A 15,659-nucleotide genomic window follows, 5' to 3' on the forward strand; every position below is an offset into this window, starting at 1 on the left:
CTACGGCTTGGCTCACCTCCACAGAGTCAAGACCCCAAGGCCGAGCATTAATTATTCCACAGGCCAAAAACGCCTTTGACTAATCAGCAGTTATGAGACCGGAGGGGCTATGTGGGGTGCAGCCTCCTGAGTGGCAAATGCCAATATCCACTCTGACGGCAAGGACAAAGGGAGGCGTGACTATAGATCAACAAACCAATATGGAAGAACCGATCCATCATTTTGTCAGCCCGGTGTCCAGAGGGTGAACTTGTGCCAATGAGACGACACGTTGGGGCAGGCAGAGGGGAGAAGGTAAACAAACTCATTGTGGTTAATGCATGAAAATGCAAACAAGCGCCTCTTATGACTCATCGATATAACAAAGGAAGGCGGAGGTGACAGATTGACATCGTTGTTGGCCCGAGCAAACCTCATGCGGGGAAAACCAGTCAAGGTTTTCGTTGAATTTCAAAGCTTCTTTTAAAACAAGGCAAAAGGGAAGGTGAGCCACAGTTGTCGTGTCATCGTTTACCCGTCAATCACAATCAATTCCCACATAACTTGACAGAAGCGACGTACGTCGGCCGAACGACGAATCCAAAAACGACCCATTTCCACTTTGCGGAGAGGTGGCGAGAGGGACGAGGAACCGGCGCCTGCAAATGAACATGCAGATCTAAATGCTGTATTATTTTCTTTTGAGCGGACGCAGAGGTCTCAGATTTGCCGGCTTCTGGAATATTATTATCTCACTAAATCAAAGTTGTCAAACACAAGGCCCGGGGGCCAGATGTGGCCCGCCAAATCATTTTAAATGGCCTGCGACAGCAAATCAAAAATGACAACTACAATGATGCTTGCTAAAATCTGGACCAAATTTTCACATGTAATAAATCAGTGACATATTGTAAGCATTTTCTTGTGACCAAAACCCCTCATTTCAGTTACTCAAACAAAAATTTAATAAAACGTTATTCTTGACTTCTTGATCTGGTTTCAGTCATAATGGCCCTCCAAGGGAAACGGCAATTGCAACGTGACCGGCGCCAACAATGAGTTTGACACCCCTGCACTAAATCATCAAAGATTTGCCAGAAAGCAAGGGTCAAATCATGGTTTCCTTGAAACCTTGTGATCAAAACCATCCTTCAAATGAGGTTCCATAATGAATACTCATTTATTCAAAGCGTCAAAGACAGGAAAAAGTCCACATTTATTTGGTTTATCTGGTGCAAAAATGACAATTCTATTTCCTGAAAATAAAAATAAAATATCAATATTTGCTTCCCATGTCATATGAGGATCACATTTCCAGAGAGCTTTGAACTGACTGAATTATTTAAAAAAGCAACCCGGACGCACAAAAGCAATTTGAAGCCGCACTTCAAAAATATAGCTTTCAGCTTTCTGTCTACAGCACAAATTGTTTTCCAGATGACAGCTCCTGTCCCCTTTTGTCAGACGAGACACCCGCCACCCTTGCTCTTCCCCGTCGCACCTCCAAATGCAACCTGGCACACATCAGGTGTCCTCAAAGCCATCACCTTACAACTCACAGAGGGTTTCTTTATTTGGATTTTAGTTGTCTGAAAAACACTTTCACCAAGACCCTTTTTAACTCGATGGTTGACACATCTAATCGGCTGATAGAAAATCCCAAGGTCTCCTTGAAAAAGTGGTGCGACTAAGTCAATCAGATCCTTCACGATATGCGCAGCTTTTCACCCACTAAGTCAGAAAAATGAGAAAAAAAAAAGGGATGAGTGAGTCAACCGATCAATGGACTGGAGTGTTTTGATCTGCCTTTGCATTACCGTGGTTACCATGTTTTGTTAGTTTGTCATTTTGTCAGTGGAGTGGTCGGTTACTTCTGAGTTTTTGTTGGCCTGTTTTTGCTTATCAATTGGTTTGTAAGTCGGTTTGGTTGATTGGCTCGCTTTTGCTTCTTTCCTGATTGTTCGGATAAGTCACCTCAAATGGGATGAGGGGGGGGAGCACAAACCTGCTTGAATGCCCCCCACCTAATTGAAATGCTGAGACGGCGTAACCTTCAAAGTAAGCGCGGCTTCTTGCACCACCAGAGGGTGGCAAATTGAATCAGGGTGGCACGAGAGACACCGCTCAATATGGATGATTTATCTACTTTGACAAATGAAATCACTGTCAGCCAGTTCTTGCCAAAAGAGCTTTCCCGATCCTTGAGAGCACACCCGATATGGATCCCATTGGATTTTGTCAAACATCGGTTGCAGTAGCATTAAAAAAAATAAAAAACGGAATTGCCATCACGTCAAAATGAGATGGATTCAACTATTTACCTGCAATAACAGAATCACCTCTATCAAGTTTGTGTGCAACAGCCTCATTATATGATTTCGCACTTAGCTAGACTTTGTGCTATTTGTAGCGCCGCCGGCAGTGGAAGTTTCCAAAACGCTGACAGAGATACTCCGGTCGGGGCTTTCAAGTTTTCCCAAATGATGCAACTGTTGGTTTACAGAGCTTTAAAAGCGAGGGACTTAAAAGCTTCTTGGATGTACTTGTAGCCGGCTCCAAAATGTGACGGGCGATAGAGATGTCATTCGAGCAAACCCGTCTTTTGAAATGAGTCATCTCTCCGACAGACACGAAGCCTTGAAAGACCGACTGACCTTTAGTTCGCTGGGAAGCCACCGATGCTAACAGATGGAATTTCAAGTGTTGTTCCATCCAATCTCCGACCCCCTTCCGCCATCCGGCCTCGATCCGGGTACTGAACAGCACGCTCAGTGGGCTGTATCAGTCACATTAATAGCAAAGACAAATAGGCTTCGAGTAGTCATTTACTCCCCACCCCACCTCCAAAAAAAAGGACTGGCACATTAAGCTAAATGGTTGATTTATGAACTCGTCCACTTTGTTAAATATGGAAACCACAAACAGGAAGTGAGATAATCACCCTTGCATAACCCTGAAAGGTACCTTTGAATAAAAAAAGTGCATGCCTACCGAGGCTGATGTCGACTAAGAACCAAGGCCAAGATTTTTACAGGATGCCCTACGAATATTAAACATGGCTCTTTTAATGCCTCGCGTTTTTTAATTCCTCATTTAGTTCAACTAACTGTTTTTTTTTAAATGGCTACTTTTCATATACAATGCTTAGTCATGATCACTCGGGACTACTGCGGTTTTTACAGTACAGACTTCATTACTGGGAAGTCCGTATTGTTTCCGTTTACTTGGCTGAATTTTTTATGAAGCCCAAGTGCCAGTAAATGCAAAGGGTTTGGGGAAAGCTCCGGGTAATCGACGGCAATCACAATAAGTGTGCCGCAAATGGATCCGTGCTGTTCTTTCACTGACATCTCCGGCATTTCTAGAATATCGATCACGTCGTATCATATCACTGTCATTCGCTGCAACCCCTGCGACAAAATTGTCTGTACTTAAATTGAGAGCACTTTCACCCCCGCCGCCGGCCGAAAGTACTCCCGTTGATCTATGTATATCAATGCCTCTTAGCTCCCGTGGCTATGCTTGAAGGGAGAGATGTGAGGTTCCAAATAAGTAGTGGCAACGTTAACAACTCCTGCACTGCCCCCTCTTGGCCATTTTACACTTTTCAAGCTCAAAACTGATGTGGATTTACAGAAGCCCGAACCACAACCTCTTACCCCAACTCTCAACTCAACCCTAATCTAGGGGTGTTAAAACAAAAATAATCTTTGACACTGCCCCTGGGATTACTTAAACAAAAAAAGGGGAGGGGCATTGAGAAAAAACGTCTGGGGGTTGCGCATCCCCCAGGAGTGTGATGGCTCTGACTAACTACGACTATTAGTACTACTAATAATGTCGTATTTTCATGACCACAGGGTGCACTTAAAAGTCTTACGTTTTCTCCAAAATGGACGGGGCGCGGGCAGCCCGGTGAACAAGTGGTTAGCACGTTGACCTCACAGTGCAGAGGTACCGGGTTTGATTCCAGCTCTGGCCTTCCTGTGTGGAGTTTGCATGTTCTCCCGTGCCTGCGTGGGTTTTCTCCCACATTCCAAAAACATGTATGGCAGGCCGAATGAACACTCTAAATTGTCCCTAGGTGTGAGTGTGAGCTCGGAAAGGTTATTCGTCTATGTGTGCCCTGCGATTGGCTGGCAACCGGTTCAGGGTGTCCCCCGCGTCCTGCCCGAAGACAGCTCGGATAGGCTACGGCCCCCCCCCCCCCCCGGCGACCATTGTGAGAATAAAGCGGTTCAGAAAATGGATGGGTGGATGGACGGGGTGCCGAATCTATACACCGATTTCCAAAATGTGTGATTGTTGCTGCGTGACTTCGATAAGCGCTCCGCTTGACTATCTGATGATATTTGTGAATGGATTGTGGTTGCTTGGACAACTTGCCCAGCTGTTAATTTTCAGATCTATCTGGGGACTTCGATTTGTGGATGAGGATTGATTCAAAACTAATGTGAGCACAGTGTGAAATACTTCAATAAAAGGACCACCAAACTCAGTTTTGCTCCAACTGCATTTTTGAAAACCTACGCTAGCGTGCTTGCATGCGACCACGCATGCTAACATTTTGTTTAAACTAGCATACGTTTTACCATGCCTGCCTCCAATAATGCAGTGTGTGTTATGTATGTGTTAAATATAGAAATATCACCCGTAACTGACACTACACCTCTTAATGTGGTGCGCCGTATGGTCTGGAAATTACGGTCATGATCATAATAATGAATTGGTTTCTAACAGTGCTTCGGGCAAATAAACGATTCTACCTAAAATAATAACAGACATACACTAATCCTAAATGTTTAGTCCAACATGTTTGTAGAAGGCACGCATAGCAACAGTATCAAATGTTCACTCTGTAGTCTTTGGGTGAATTAGCAAAACATAATCGCTGGCTTGCTAGTAGACGACAGCACGCTATCACTTTTACCCTCATGTTTGTGTCGTCAGTGCCTCAGTGATCATGTGAACTATGTTTAACTTTCCAAATCATCTTGCCTGTTGATTGACAGATTGATAGAATTGACAAGACGAGCTAACCACTAGCCTACATAAAACACATGCGCAATGTAGGTTGTTACACGGCATTTGGGTTGGCGGGATCTGCTTTCTTCCATTTTCTTCACAGCCATTCTCTCCATGCCGACATTGCCACATTGGCTTTTCACTGCGGAATGCGTTTCATGTCGTCGTGCAGACACGCGGCGGGACAAACACTGGATGAGCAACTAAGAAAACAATTCCCCTGCTGTTGAGCGCTTCCGCTTTGTATATGCGTGTGTGTCTATTCTCTATTCTCTTGACACCATTTCAGCACGAACAATGGCACACATACCCCAAAAGAAGAAAAAAAATCTAATAAATAAATAAGCAAAGCTTCTTCGTGTTGTGCTGTAGGCATCAGCCTGTCTAAATTGTCCGAGGAAGCAGCGGAGCGTGAAATTGACTTCAGAACTGTGCGCCGTGCGAGAAGGCAACAGACGCGAGCGCTTGCTTTTCCTCTTTATTTATATTGCGGCAGCGGCAGCTTGGCGAGGAGAAGTTGCTTCAAATGCTCGGGAGGCAGAAATTAGACTTGGGCGCCAAAAAGGTCCAAGGTATAGGTATCAAGCTTGTTTTCTTCAAGGGCCACAGTGTCGTTATGGCTACTCTCAGGAGTCAGTTGTTTTGGTGAAATGACATACATGGCTAAGGTGTTTGCTAAAAATCAGTTTGTTAGGTTCCTTGGTTTTGAGATCCGTAAAATCAGGGAACAAAAATGACTTCTCTTTGGATGTAAACACGCACAGATTCAATGAAATTCAATTCATCAAAGGCTAAAATCTTTTTTTGGAAATTGCAAATCAGTAGTTTGTCTTCTTTTTCGGAAACAAAGCATGCAGACAAATGCAACAGTAATTGTTATCCTCTGAAAAAACAAACAAACATGACTTAATGGCATTTGGTATTGTTTTGAATGGTCATAATTTAAGCCACTGGAACAGTAGGCACATTTTGAACGTATCACTGCTGTCATGGTCCTGTTCTTGTGAGTCTCCAGCAGGTGGCAGTGGAAGAAATGTTTTCCATGCGGTCACACCTGTTGCCAATTCAATTTTAATGATTAAGCCATGTATTTCAGGACTGACAAGCTGCCTGGTGCTCGTCAGATTATTGACCTTGTTGCTGCTCTCTCTCAAGTGTTGCTTTCTTGACCTCTCGTTCTCGTCATCGTCACTTTTGCCTCTAGTTCTTTGGTAGTATTATTTTGTTTTCCATCTTGCTCGTTTTTGGTTTCATGCAATTGCGTTTCTATCCTCAAATGACTATTTCCTTGCCATTTTGCAAGCACTTTTTGTTAATGGACTGTTTTTCCTGGTTCTTGTTGGCCAACGATTTCTGTTTATACTTTGTCAGTGCGCTTTTGTTGTTCATTAAATATTTTTGTTACAAAGTTTTGTTTTGTGTCTACGTTTGTGGGATCCGATCGCCATTCAGTTCGTCCCAGAACTGTGATAACTGCGCTCTAATGTAGGAATATTAAAATCACGATATGATTCAATTAAAATATATTGCACAATAAACTTAAACACATGTCCCTAAATGAATATTGAAAACAAGTTCAAGATAAAGAATACAAACTTATTCAAGGTAAAAGTAAAATACAACTGAACTGTACTTAGGCAGTGATTCTTTTGCGGACCACTCGAGGGAGCCACTTTGAGAATTACTGCTCCTAAGAGGCGAAAGAAAGCTGGCAATTGGGCCCCTTTTTCCGATTTTGGGTGCTCGGAATGGGTATGACTTCGTGGACGCCGTAATTAAGATCACCATCGATGCCGCGAATAAAGCAAAAGGGGTCTTTTTTTAAAAAGAGATTGAATGCCTCGCAGCAAAGAATAGCACCTGCCTGCTTTCATTTACAAAGAACGAATGATTTGGAACTTTCGAGGCCTTCTCCCGAGATCCAATCAGCGCTATGACGCAACACGTCCTCCTTTCTTGCTACCCTGTGATAAATGTGTTTCTTCTGGATGATGTATGTCTATAGTTTGTTGGGGGATAGCTGCTGTTTTGAGTAATAGCCTGTCCTGGCAAAACTGGACAATTGTGTGAATGTGATCAATGGGCGTGTTGGATTCTGGTATTCAATGCCACTCGTCTTGCAGACTCCTATTTTTATTTTTTTAACGAAAAACTAAAAGAAAGGACCAAATGGCAAGTTTTTGTCCAAAAATCAAGATGTCATTCTGCGTAAAAAGTCAAAGGTAGATAAAGCACATTTTTTGGTCAACCCCACTGATATGGTGTTCTCGACGGGTATCGAAGCTACCGTTTTGGTCAACAATGCGATCAGCCTTTCCGCATTTGAACCCGAGAGCCAACAAGCGCTTTTCTTTGCAAACAGCCCTGATTCTGTTTTATGTGAAAGTGTAAGTTTTTGTCAGCAAGAAGGTTCCGCGCAGAAACTGAAAGTGGGATGAGAGCCCGGTTGGACAACCACGCTCATATTCTTTCTTCAGAAAAACTGAAAGGTTTGTCAAGGCACAAAGGAGCGGGAGAAGCTAGCACCCGATACAAAAAAAAAAGAAAGTCAGAAAGTGGTGGAGCTCCACTGAGCAGCCCATTTCTTATCACAAAGTCTTTTGCTAATAGATCGAGGCATGTAGAATATAAAACACATTCACCAGTAAGCAGGTATGACATTTCAATAGGCGCCTTTATTAAGTTCTCCGGCAGGCGGTGATGTGTCGGAAATGAATGCGACATTGCCGACGCCAAAGAGTTCCGTAACGACTCTCAATAGATATAATTAACGAAGGCTTTATGAAAAGTGTGGGGTGCAATGTTGTGTTTATAGTTTTGATTGACAAGGTACAGCATGATGTGCTCCTAACAGCTGTAATAGGCATACTGGAGACTAAAGTGAGGCATTTAACCGCAGGGGACGACGCCAACGAAGATGAATGTCTTCTCCTTAAGTCTTGCCTCAACTTCCCCATTTGAGTTTTAAGCCAACCCGCCGCCACCGCCCCACAATCGTTTCCCGCCCAGCGCCGCTGCTTCATGGATACTCCCCGGAGAGCGGCATTGAAGCGGTCGCTGCGTAACCATGGGAACGCTCCCTTTAACATAAAACCATTTGCAGAAGCGGACACTCGCGCATCCATTTGGCGCGCCGTGCAGGCAATGATTCCAAGCCAAACTCAATTTGGGCCGATTATGGGCAAGGTTTATTTATTCGGATATTTATTGCGACCCCAATCCTAACCCTCCCTGCATCGTAACGCCACACATTTTAACAGAACCGTGCCCTCTAAGACCAAACCCCAAGACACGACCTTGAACCATAGCCGAACAACCCTCACTCTACATTAACCTCTAAACTCAACTCAACTGTATTTATGGGACAATTTATAACAACCACCGCTGTATACAAAGCGTGGAGCAAAAAGAATTCATCCAACGACAAACAATAAATTAATAATCAAGACAGTTGAAAGCACATAAACAGTCAAACTTCAAATCAAGTGTCATGCTGAGTCAAAAGCCATCCATCCATCCATCTTCTGAGCCGCTTTATCCTTTATCAAGGGTCGCAGGGCGTGCTGCAGCCTATCCCAGCTGTTGTCGGGGAGTAGACAGGGCACACCCTGAACCGGATGCCAGCCAATCGCAGGGCACACAGAGACGAACATCCATCCGCGCTCAAACTCACATCTCAGGACAATTTAAGAAAGCCTTTATTAGTCTCGCAATGGAGAAATTCCCAATTCACAGCAGCAAAGTTATGAAAGGAAGAACTAGAACAACAAAATATAGGAGCTGCTGGAAAGGCAGCCACTCTCGCGGCGCCATTTTGAAGCACTCCACACAGGAAGGTCAGAGCCGGGGTCAAGCCCACGACCTCTGCACTGTGAGGTTGATGGGCTAACCCCTCGCCCACCGGGCCGCCAGAGTCAAAAGCCAGAGGATCAAAATGAGTTTTAAGATGAGCTTATCACCTAACCCAAATATCAAAAGCTGATAGCTAATATCAAACCCCAACCCAATCCTAATGACTTGGCCTTGGACAATAACTCTGCACCCTTCACCCTAATCTCTGTCAGTCACTAACCGCACACTTCACTTTAACGCCTCATATTAAACAGTAATGCCAACGCGAATGTCACATCATGACCCAAACGTCTCACCCCAACAGTTAACCTTGAATTCTAAACCCTAACACTTAACCCCAAGACCAAATCTCAGAGTCTACTCGAAAACTTAATCATCATCCGAACCGAACCACTGTCCATCCTTGACCTGCAATTACCCTTTGGGGATGTTCATTTTAAAAATGCATCACAAGCATATATCCAAGCACCCCCAAAAGAGTGATACCATTTCCAGTGGTGTGACGCACCTCCAACTTCGAGCCTAATCAATATTTGGCTTTTCCACACCAACTCAGGCTGGTCTGTACGAACCAAGTCTCGTTGCGTGAACTGATGACGCCCACTCCGATGAGAGGCCAAACGTCTTCTGAGACAACCGGAGCCATTGTGATCGATTCAATATCATGAGAAAGGAATAACCTGGTTGAATGAGACTACCCGCACGCATGTCCGACCTTGACTATTGCTGACTTGTTCCGGCTCACAGTGTAGTAAACCTGAAAATGGTCGAACTTTGTTCAAACTCTGCTGATTTACTTGCAAACAGGATGAGCATCATCAGCGGCCCTGCAGTCCATCACTCACCGAGCCTGATTGCCTTCCGTGACGTATCATTACTCCCGCGCCTAATGAGTCACCTCCAAATAAGATGAGGTTAAGGTTATCAATATTGGATCCTTGCCACAAATATGTTGGGCTTGACACATGATGGATCTTTTGCTTCTCGGATGGCAACTTTCGAAGTGACTCATCACTTTCACCTGACCTTTACTTGCGTTGGGGGAGGGGTGAGGGACTCAAATTTTAAGTCTTGCGGCAAATTTGCTGGATTGATTAATGCGCGAGTCACTTCGGCTCACCTTGTTTAAATCCGCAGAAATTGTTGTCGGTGCGGCAAAGTCTTTAGCTCCTGACAAATAGTTTGTTTCCACATTAACACCACTCGCCGGGCAAATGAATTTGACGCTGACATTTCGGCTCATCATCAACAGTTTTTGCCGGACGCGAGTAGTGAAGCAAACTTAACTCTTCACTCGAGAGGCAGGCACCGATTTGTCCCGGTGAAACCTGTTCCTACGTGGCTACATAACTTGGGGAGACATTATACCAACCCCCAGAAGTCTATGTTGGAAACTTCAAACATCAGTGATGATATGCCTTTAAGGTTGTACAATTTGGAATTGGGACCACTACCCTAACACAGTGTTTTTCAAACTTTTTTGAGCCAAGGCACACTTCTTTCATTGTTAAAATCTCGCGGCACACCACCAGCTAAAAATGTGAACCCCCCCCCCCCCCCCCCCGCTTATTTGAATAATGAACGTGTTATATTGTTACTATAACCGTTTTTAACATTGAAGAATGACGTTGTAACAGCTTGAATTGGAATCAAATGAACACAAAGAAAAACATATTTTCTCATCTTTCATATTTATTGTTTCACCGTCGTCCTGCATTCATGCGTCACAAATTCGCTTGTCTCTCGTTTAAACGCAAGGCAATTGACTAGCTGTTGCTGCTCCCTAGCGGTATGCGAGGGTACTACACGATTACACTCTGGGCGATAGACTGCACAGGCATAAAAATTGAATATTTTCCCGCAGCACACCTGACAATGTCTTGCGGCACACTGGTGTGCCGCGACACAGGGGTTGAAAAACACTGCCCTAACACACATGAACACTAATCTGAACTCTTAGCATAACCCGTAACTATTAACCCAACGCTAACTCTAACGCAAACCCCTACTCCTAGCTACCTCTGAATAGAAATCACCTAAATCATACCACCAAACCTCTTACCACAACCGATGTTGCGTCGATCCACAGTCTAAACCCAACGATTAAAATTGAACCTTAAAGACCCTGTAAAGGGAATTCAGGGTTTTGCTTCACAACGCGGGCTTTGTCAGTCATGTTGCCGCACGCGAAGAGTGTGGGCTTTGATGCAATACGCAATGTTTGATTTGATCACGAGCGCATCCATCTTGCCTGTCGTCTCTTGATATCATTCAAAAGCATTTTTCCTCAATGATGTCTCAGATGCGCGGCGGAATTTTAATGCTTGTTTGATTGTGTTAATGCGCCTGCCATTTCAGTGCACAAGTTGATAGGTGGCAGTGTTGAGTGGGGGGTTGGGGGGGTAGAGGGGGAAGCTCATTCTTCAAGAAATGAACTTACATTTGCTTTACTTGGCCACTGTTTCAGGATTTAATTAAAGCAGTGAGCAAGTGGTCTTGGACTTCGATAAGAAAAACACCACCCGTCACAAAATGAAATGTGGCCACTGAGTCACTGAGTTATTTATTGCCTGTCAGACACAGTCATTACGTACATTCAGTTTCATGTTGTGGAAAAACAACGCACAGGAAATTTAAAGACAAGAGACACATTTGAAACCTGTAATACATAGTAGATTAAACACACACACACAAACACACACACATATATATATATATATATATATATATATATACTGTATATATTTTAATTTTATTATTATTTTTGGTTCATTTTGATCCTTATCATGAACGCCCCTGCTTATGTCAGCAAACCATATTCTGCAGCTGTGAAAACAGCGTGGGTTCAGAGAAAAAGAGCAGCGGTACGAGACTGGCCTGCCTGCAGTCCAGACCCGTCTCCCCTTGAAAATGTGCAGCACATTATGAAGTGCAAAATATGACAATGGAGTTATAATCTACAGTATACATCATGCAAGTTCAATCTATATAAATCAACTTTTCTTTGCAATTTTCGGATGGTTGCTATGGAACAAATGAATAACTGAATCATAATCATTTTATGTTTGTACATTTCCCACACTGCAACGTTGAAGTAACATTTTTTTTCTTTTTTCAAATAAAGGGATGTGTGACGATAAGCGGTTCGGATAACAGATGGATAGATGGACACTATTTTTTAAATCTGATTAATTGATTAATCTGAGAATTATTGTCTGATTAAATAATCATTGAAAAAAAATGTTCGTTGCAGTATGTATTGTAATTCTGTTCTCAAATAAATCGACTTCAGTGTTATTAGCGATGTTACTAAAGTATGAATGTAACTTGTACTGTTTAAATACTACACAAGTAATGATAGGTTTTGAAGCATTTATTACTGTAACTTGTGCTTTTAAAACAATAATGCAAAACATATAGATACATTCATTAACATGGATATGTAATTGATTTTAAAAAATTGTATTAAAGCAACTTGGATTGTTACAAAAATACAAGAAAACTGCAATAATGGTAGTCATTATCGTAATATAATAACTGGTTCCATAAACCACTTAGAAATGTATCCTTAAAAAACATAGTTGGGAGGGAACACTTAAAAAAAGAGAGCACCTTCAAGTCAATATCCAAGCACGACTGGATGGCGGAGTAACACTGCCACCTAGTGCACATACAGGAAAACACACTTCACACTGGCTTCGTTTTGACGTTGGCATTCAAGACGACACCAACTCAAATCACGGTTGTGACATTTGACGTCTCTACGACACTTTCCTGTGACTGGCCTTCATGAGGGCCTTGATGGCGCGGGCCCTCATCTCCAGCTCCAGAAGCTCCAGCTGCTGTAGTGACGGCTGACACGGCACGGCGGCAACATCCCGCTGCTGGACGGCGGCCGCCACCTCATCCGCCGGCGCTAGGATCTCACTGACACTTCGGTCGATGTCGCTTTGGAAGTCCTTTTTGGGCTCGGTGGGCTTCGGCTGTTCGCCGCCGCCGTCCGCCATCTTGACCGTTGCCTCATCTTTTGGTGCGTCGATGTCGCTGTCGCCGGCGTTGATGCTAAGAACGTCGCTTTCCTCGGTCGAGCCGCCCTCTGTCAAATAAGACAGGTTAAAGTGGCAACATTGTGCGAAAAGAATCAAAACACTAAAACGTAAAAATATAATCAAACATTTCACCGTACAAGGATTTCTCTTCTTAACCGCGATCACACAATGATATAAAACCTTTACACATGCCCGTGTTCAAATTGCAGATTTTTGTGAATCATTTCCGAACCTTTTCCACCATTATTTATAAACTGTACAACTCAAATTAAGGAGAAAAAAAATGAAAAAGAATAAACAGCAGATATGATGGGGTTGCACAAGTGTGCACACCCGCTCTAGACCGGCACACATTCAAACTTGCACCGAGTCGGCACACAGCTGCTGCCACTGAAAGGGCCTCTGATGAAGGCCAAATAAAGTTCAAGTTGTTCTCGTAGGCTTTTGCTTTCTAGCAAAACCCTCATACTAGTAATACGTGAGTGGGCACACTTGTGGAAGCACATTATTATTATCGAAAAGACTAACGACAACTTTCGATTGAGTTGGGCATGTTCAAGGTCAAATTGATGGTGGAAGAAGCTTGAAATGATTAATCCTGGGCATTTGACAAACGACATTGTTTTAAAGTTACAATCTCAACAGGGTTCAAGTCAGAACATTCTCAGTTGTAACATGGGCATGAAAATGTAATCTCACAACCAACAAAACATCAAAGACATCATCAACCACACTCAGAAGGTTATCGCTTTAAAAGCACATTAAATCACGATACCTTAACTTGGATAGCACGGATGCACACGTAAATTCATCTTGCGGACTTGTTCTTCTCCTGGATCAGGATGCTTCTTCTTTGCCAGGGAAAATTGAGTCTCGGATCAAATAAATAGTAAAAAACAAACCCACCGCCGATTGATTGATGGATGGATGGGCTCACGGGCCGTTTGTTCTGCTTTACAGACTTAAATTTATCCCAAAGTGGCCGGTTTGAATTGTATAAAAGGTATAATTGTTATCATTAATACCGAGGATTTTGAAGGTCAATGTTCATATTCTTTTTATTTGGTAGACAGCTTACCTTGCTGGGGTTTGTTCATATTTTCCGGCCCTTTGATGGATGCTGTGGAATCCACGCTGTCGTCTTTCCTTCAACAGATGGATGCCAAAAGACCACTTAGGTGCCAGAATAATAATAATAATAATAATTTAAAAAAAAACAACAACAATGCTTTTAATAACGAGCAACCTTTAAAACCTCCAAGAGACTATTTGCTTTCTGCAATTATGACATTAATATGAGCAATAAAAATGAAGGAGCCCAAAACAAAAAATTAAAATTATTAAATTGCGGGACCAAATAATAATTATTGGTAGAAAATAGGACGCATTGAAGTTCTCCCGTAAAAGAGAATTAGTTGCCAGAATAGCACAACTAAGATCAATCTCAAAAAAAATTATTAATGAAGACAATAATAATGTTAATAACTACAGCAACGAAAGGTTGTAGGCATCATTGGATCCATGCTGATGGCTCTGTAAAAATGCATCAATTTTCACCAGGACACACAATTTCGTGCCCTTTTCAGGACGTCACAGCGGGACTAATAATAAAATAGGAATACGAATAATAGGAAACCAAGACAATGATTATGAGACACTTTTGGCAAAGGAACTCACTGTTTCTCCAAAGCCTGTTGTGGACATTGGCTTGTGTCTTCGTCTTTAGTCACTTCCTTCCCTACAAGACAACAAGCGTTCGGATCGTAAGGTACACCGTGACGAGACACTTGACGTGTTCATGCTACCAGACAAGATCTGCATGATGTTTCTCTCAGAGATTGGTTCCAGTTGTTCCCAGCACATTTTTCGGATCTCCTCCAAGCCACAATCCTGGGGAACAATGGTTCGATATAGAAGTTTTTGAAAATAAATGTAAAAGAAAAACCAGCTCTTTATTGCACTGTGTGTGCTCGTTTACCTTGAATTGCTCTGGCAGCATCCTGCGGAGCTTCTTCTCGCCCAGGACGCCGAAGCACTGCTCCAGCATCTCCCTCTTGTCGCTTACGTATGCGGTGATGGGCTTGAACGGCACCCCGAGGTCGAGACCCCCTTCCTCGATGTCACTGCCGACCCTGTCCAGTTCCGGGTCGGCAAGCTCGTCCTGCAAGCGACGCCAACCTTGTCAAACGCAACCGTCCGACGTCTTCATATTCCAACAAGAATATGTATGGAATTCACCGCTGTTATAATGAACAGATCGCCCTTAAATGCACCGCGAATACCTTGACGCCAAATATGTACAATGTCTCACCACTACGTTGCTTTCGGCGCTTCTGCGCTTAGTGCTTCGATGCCGCTCCTCAGACGGAGGGTTTTTCCTTTTCTTTCCGCTGCCATTTGACTTCTTTTTGAGCATTTTAGGTGGAAATACAACAAAAATATCAAACACGTTCAGTTTGCAAACACCGCTTACACGGAAGCTTGAGTGTCACTTCCGGTGACGTATACAACAAATGGGGGTTTCTTCTGCTGAAGTTGGTGTTGGCTTATCTTCAGCAAGATTATTTGCTGCTCCCTAAGGGTAGTAGTTTGCCACTTCACCAAGAGACAGAATAGAATTTTACGTTCGAATCACACGAAAAGCATTAATAATAAATATAATAACAATAATTATTATATTACTAATTATAATAATTTTTATAATAATAATGAAGGACTGAACGGGTTTCCGGGGCACACATAGACGAACAACCA

At 43.1% G+C, this 15,659-nt stretch overlaps 1 protein-coding gene across 1 annotated transcript; it reads right to left on the bottom strand.

Moving 5' to 3' along the window:
* Window positions 1-12,214: 12,214 nt before the first annotated feature.
* caap1 (caspase activity and apoptosis inhibitor 1) lies at window positions 12,215-15,397 on the bottom strand. Its single transcript, XM_086104761.1, has 6 exons — window positions 15,217-15,397; window positions 14,884-15,066; window positions 14,711-14,795; window positions 14,583-14,643; window positions 13,984-14,051; window positions 12,215-12,952 (listed from the first exon to the last, which is right to left on the bottom strand). Exons 1-6 carry the CDS (start codon window positions 15,319-15,321, stop codon window positions 12,618-12,620), a joined length of 837 nt encoding a protein of 278 aa, XP_085960887.1. The 5' UTR covers window positions 15,322-15,397; the 3' UTR covers window positions 12,215-12,617.
* Window positions 15,398-15,659: the final 262 nt, after the last annotated feature.

The sequence above is a fragment of the Hippocampus guttulatus genome, chromosome 2 (genome assembly GCF_054856545.1).
Source record: "Hippocampus guttulatus isolate MCC_2025c chromosome 2, RoL_Hgut_1.0, whole genome shotgun sequence".
Classification (NCBI taxonomy): Eukaryota; Metazoa; Chordata; class Actinopteri; order Syngnathiformes; family Syngnathidae; genus Hippocampus; species Hippocampus guttulatus.

Excerpts from the sequence above, each read along its gene's own strand:
- caap1 (XM_086104761.1), bottom strand. The coding sequence starts at position 15,321 with ATGCTCAAAAAGAAGTCAAATGGCAGCGGAAAGAAAAGGAAAAACCCT. Across the intron at positions 14,644-14,710 it reads CATCATGCAGATCTTGTCTG|GGAAGGAAGTGACTAAAGAC; the intron begins GTAGCATGAACA and ends GTTGTCTTGTAG. Across the intron at positions 12,953-13,983 it reads TATGAACAAACCCCAGCAAG|AGGGCGGCTCGACCGAGGAA; the intron begins GTAAGCTGTCTA and ends CTTATTTGACAG.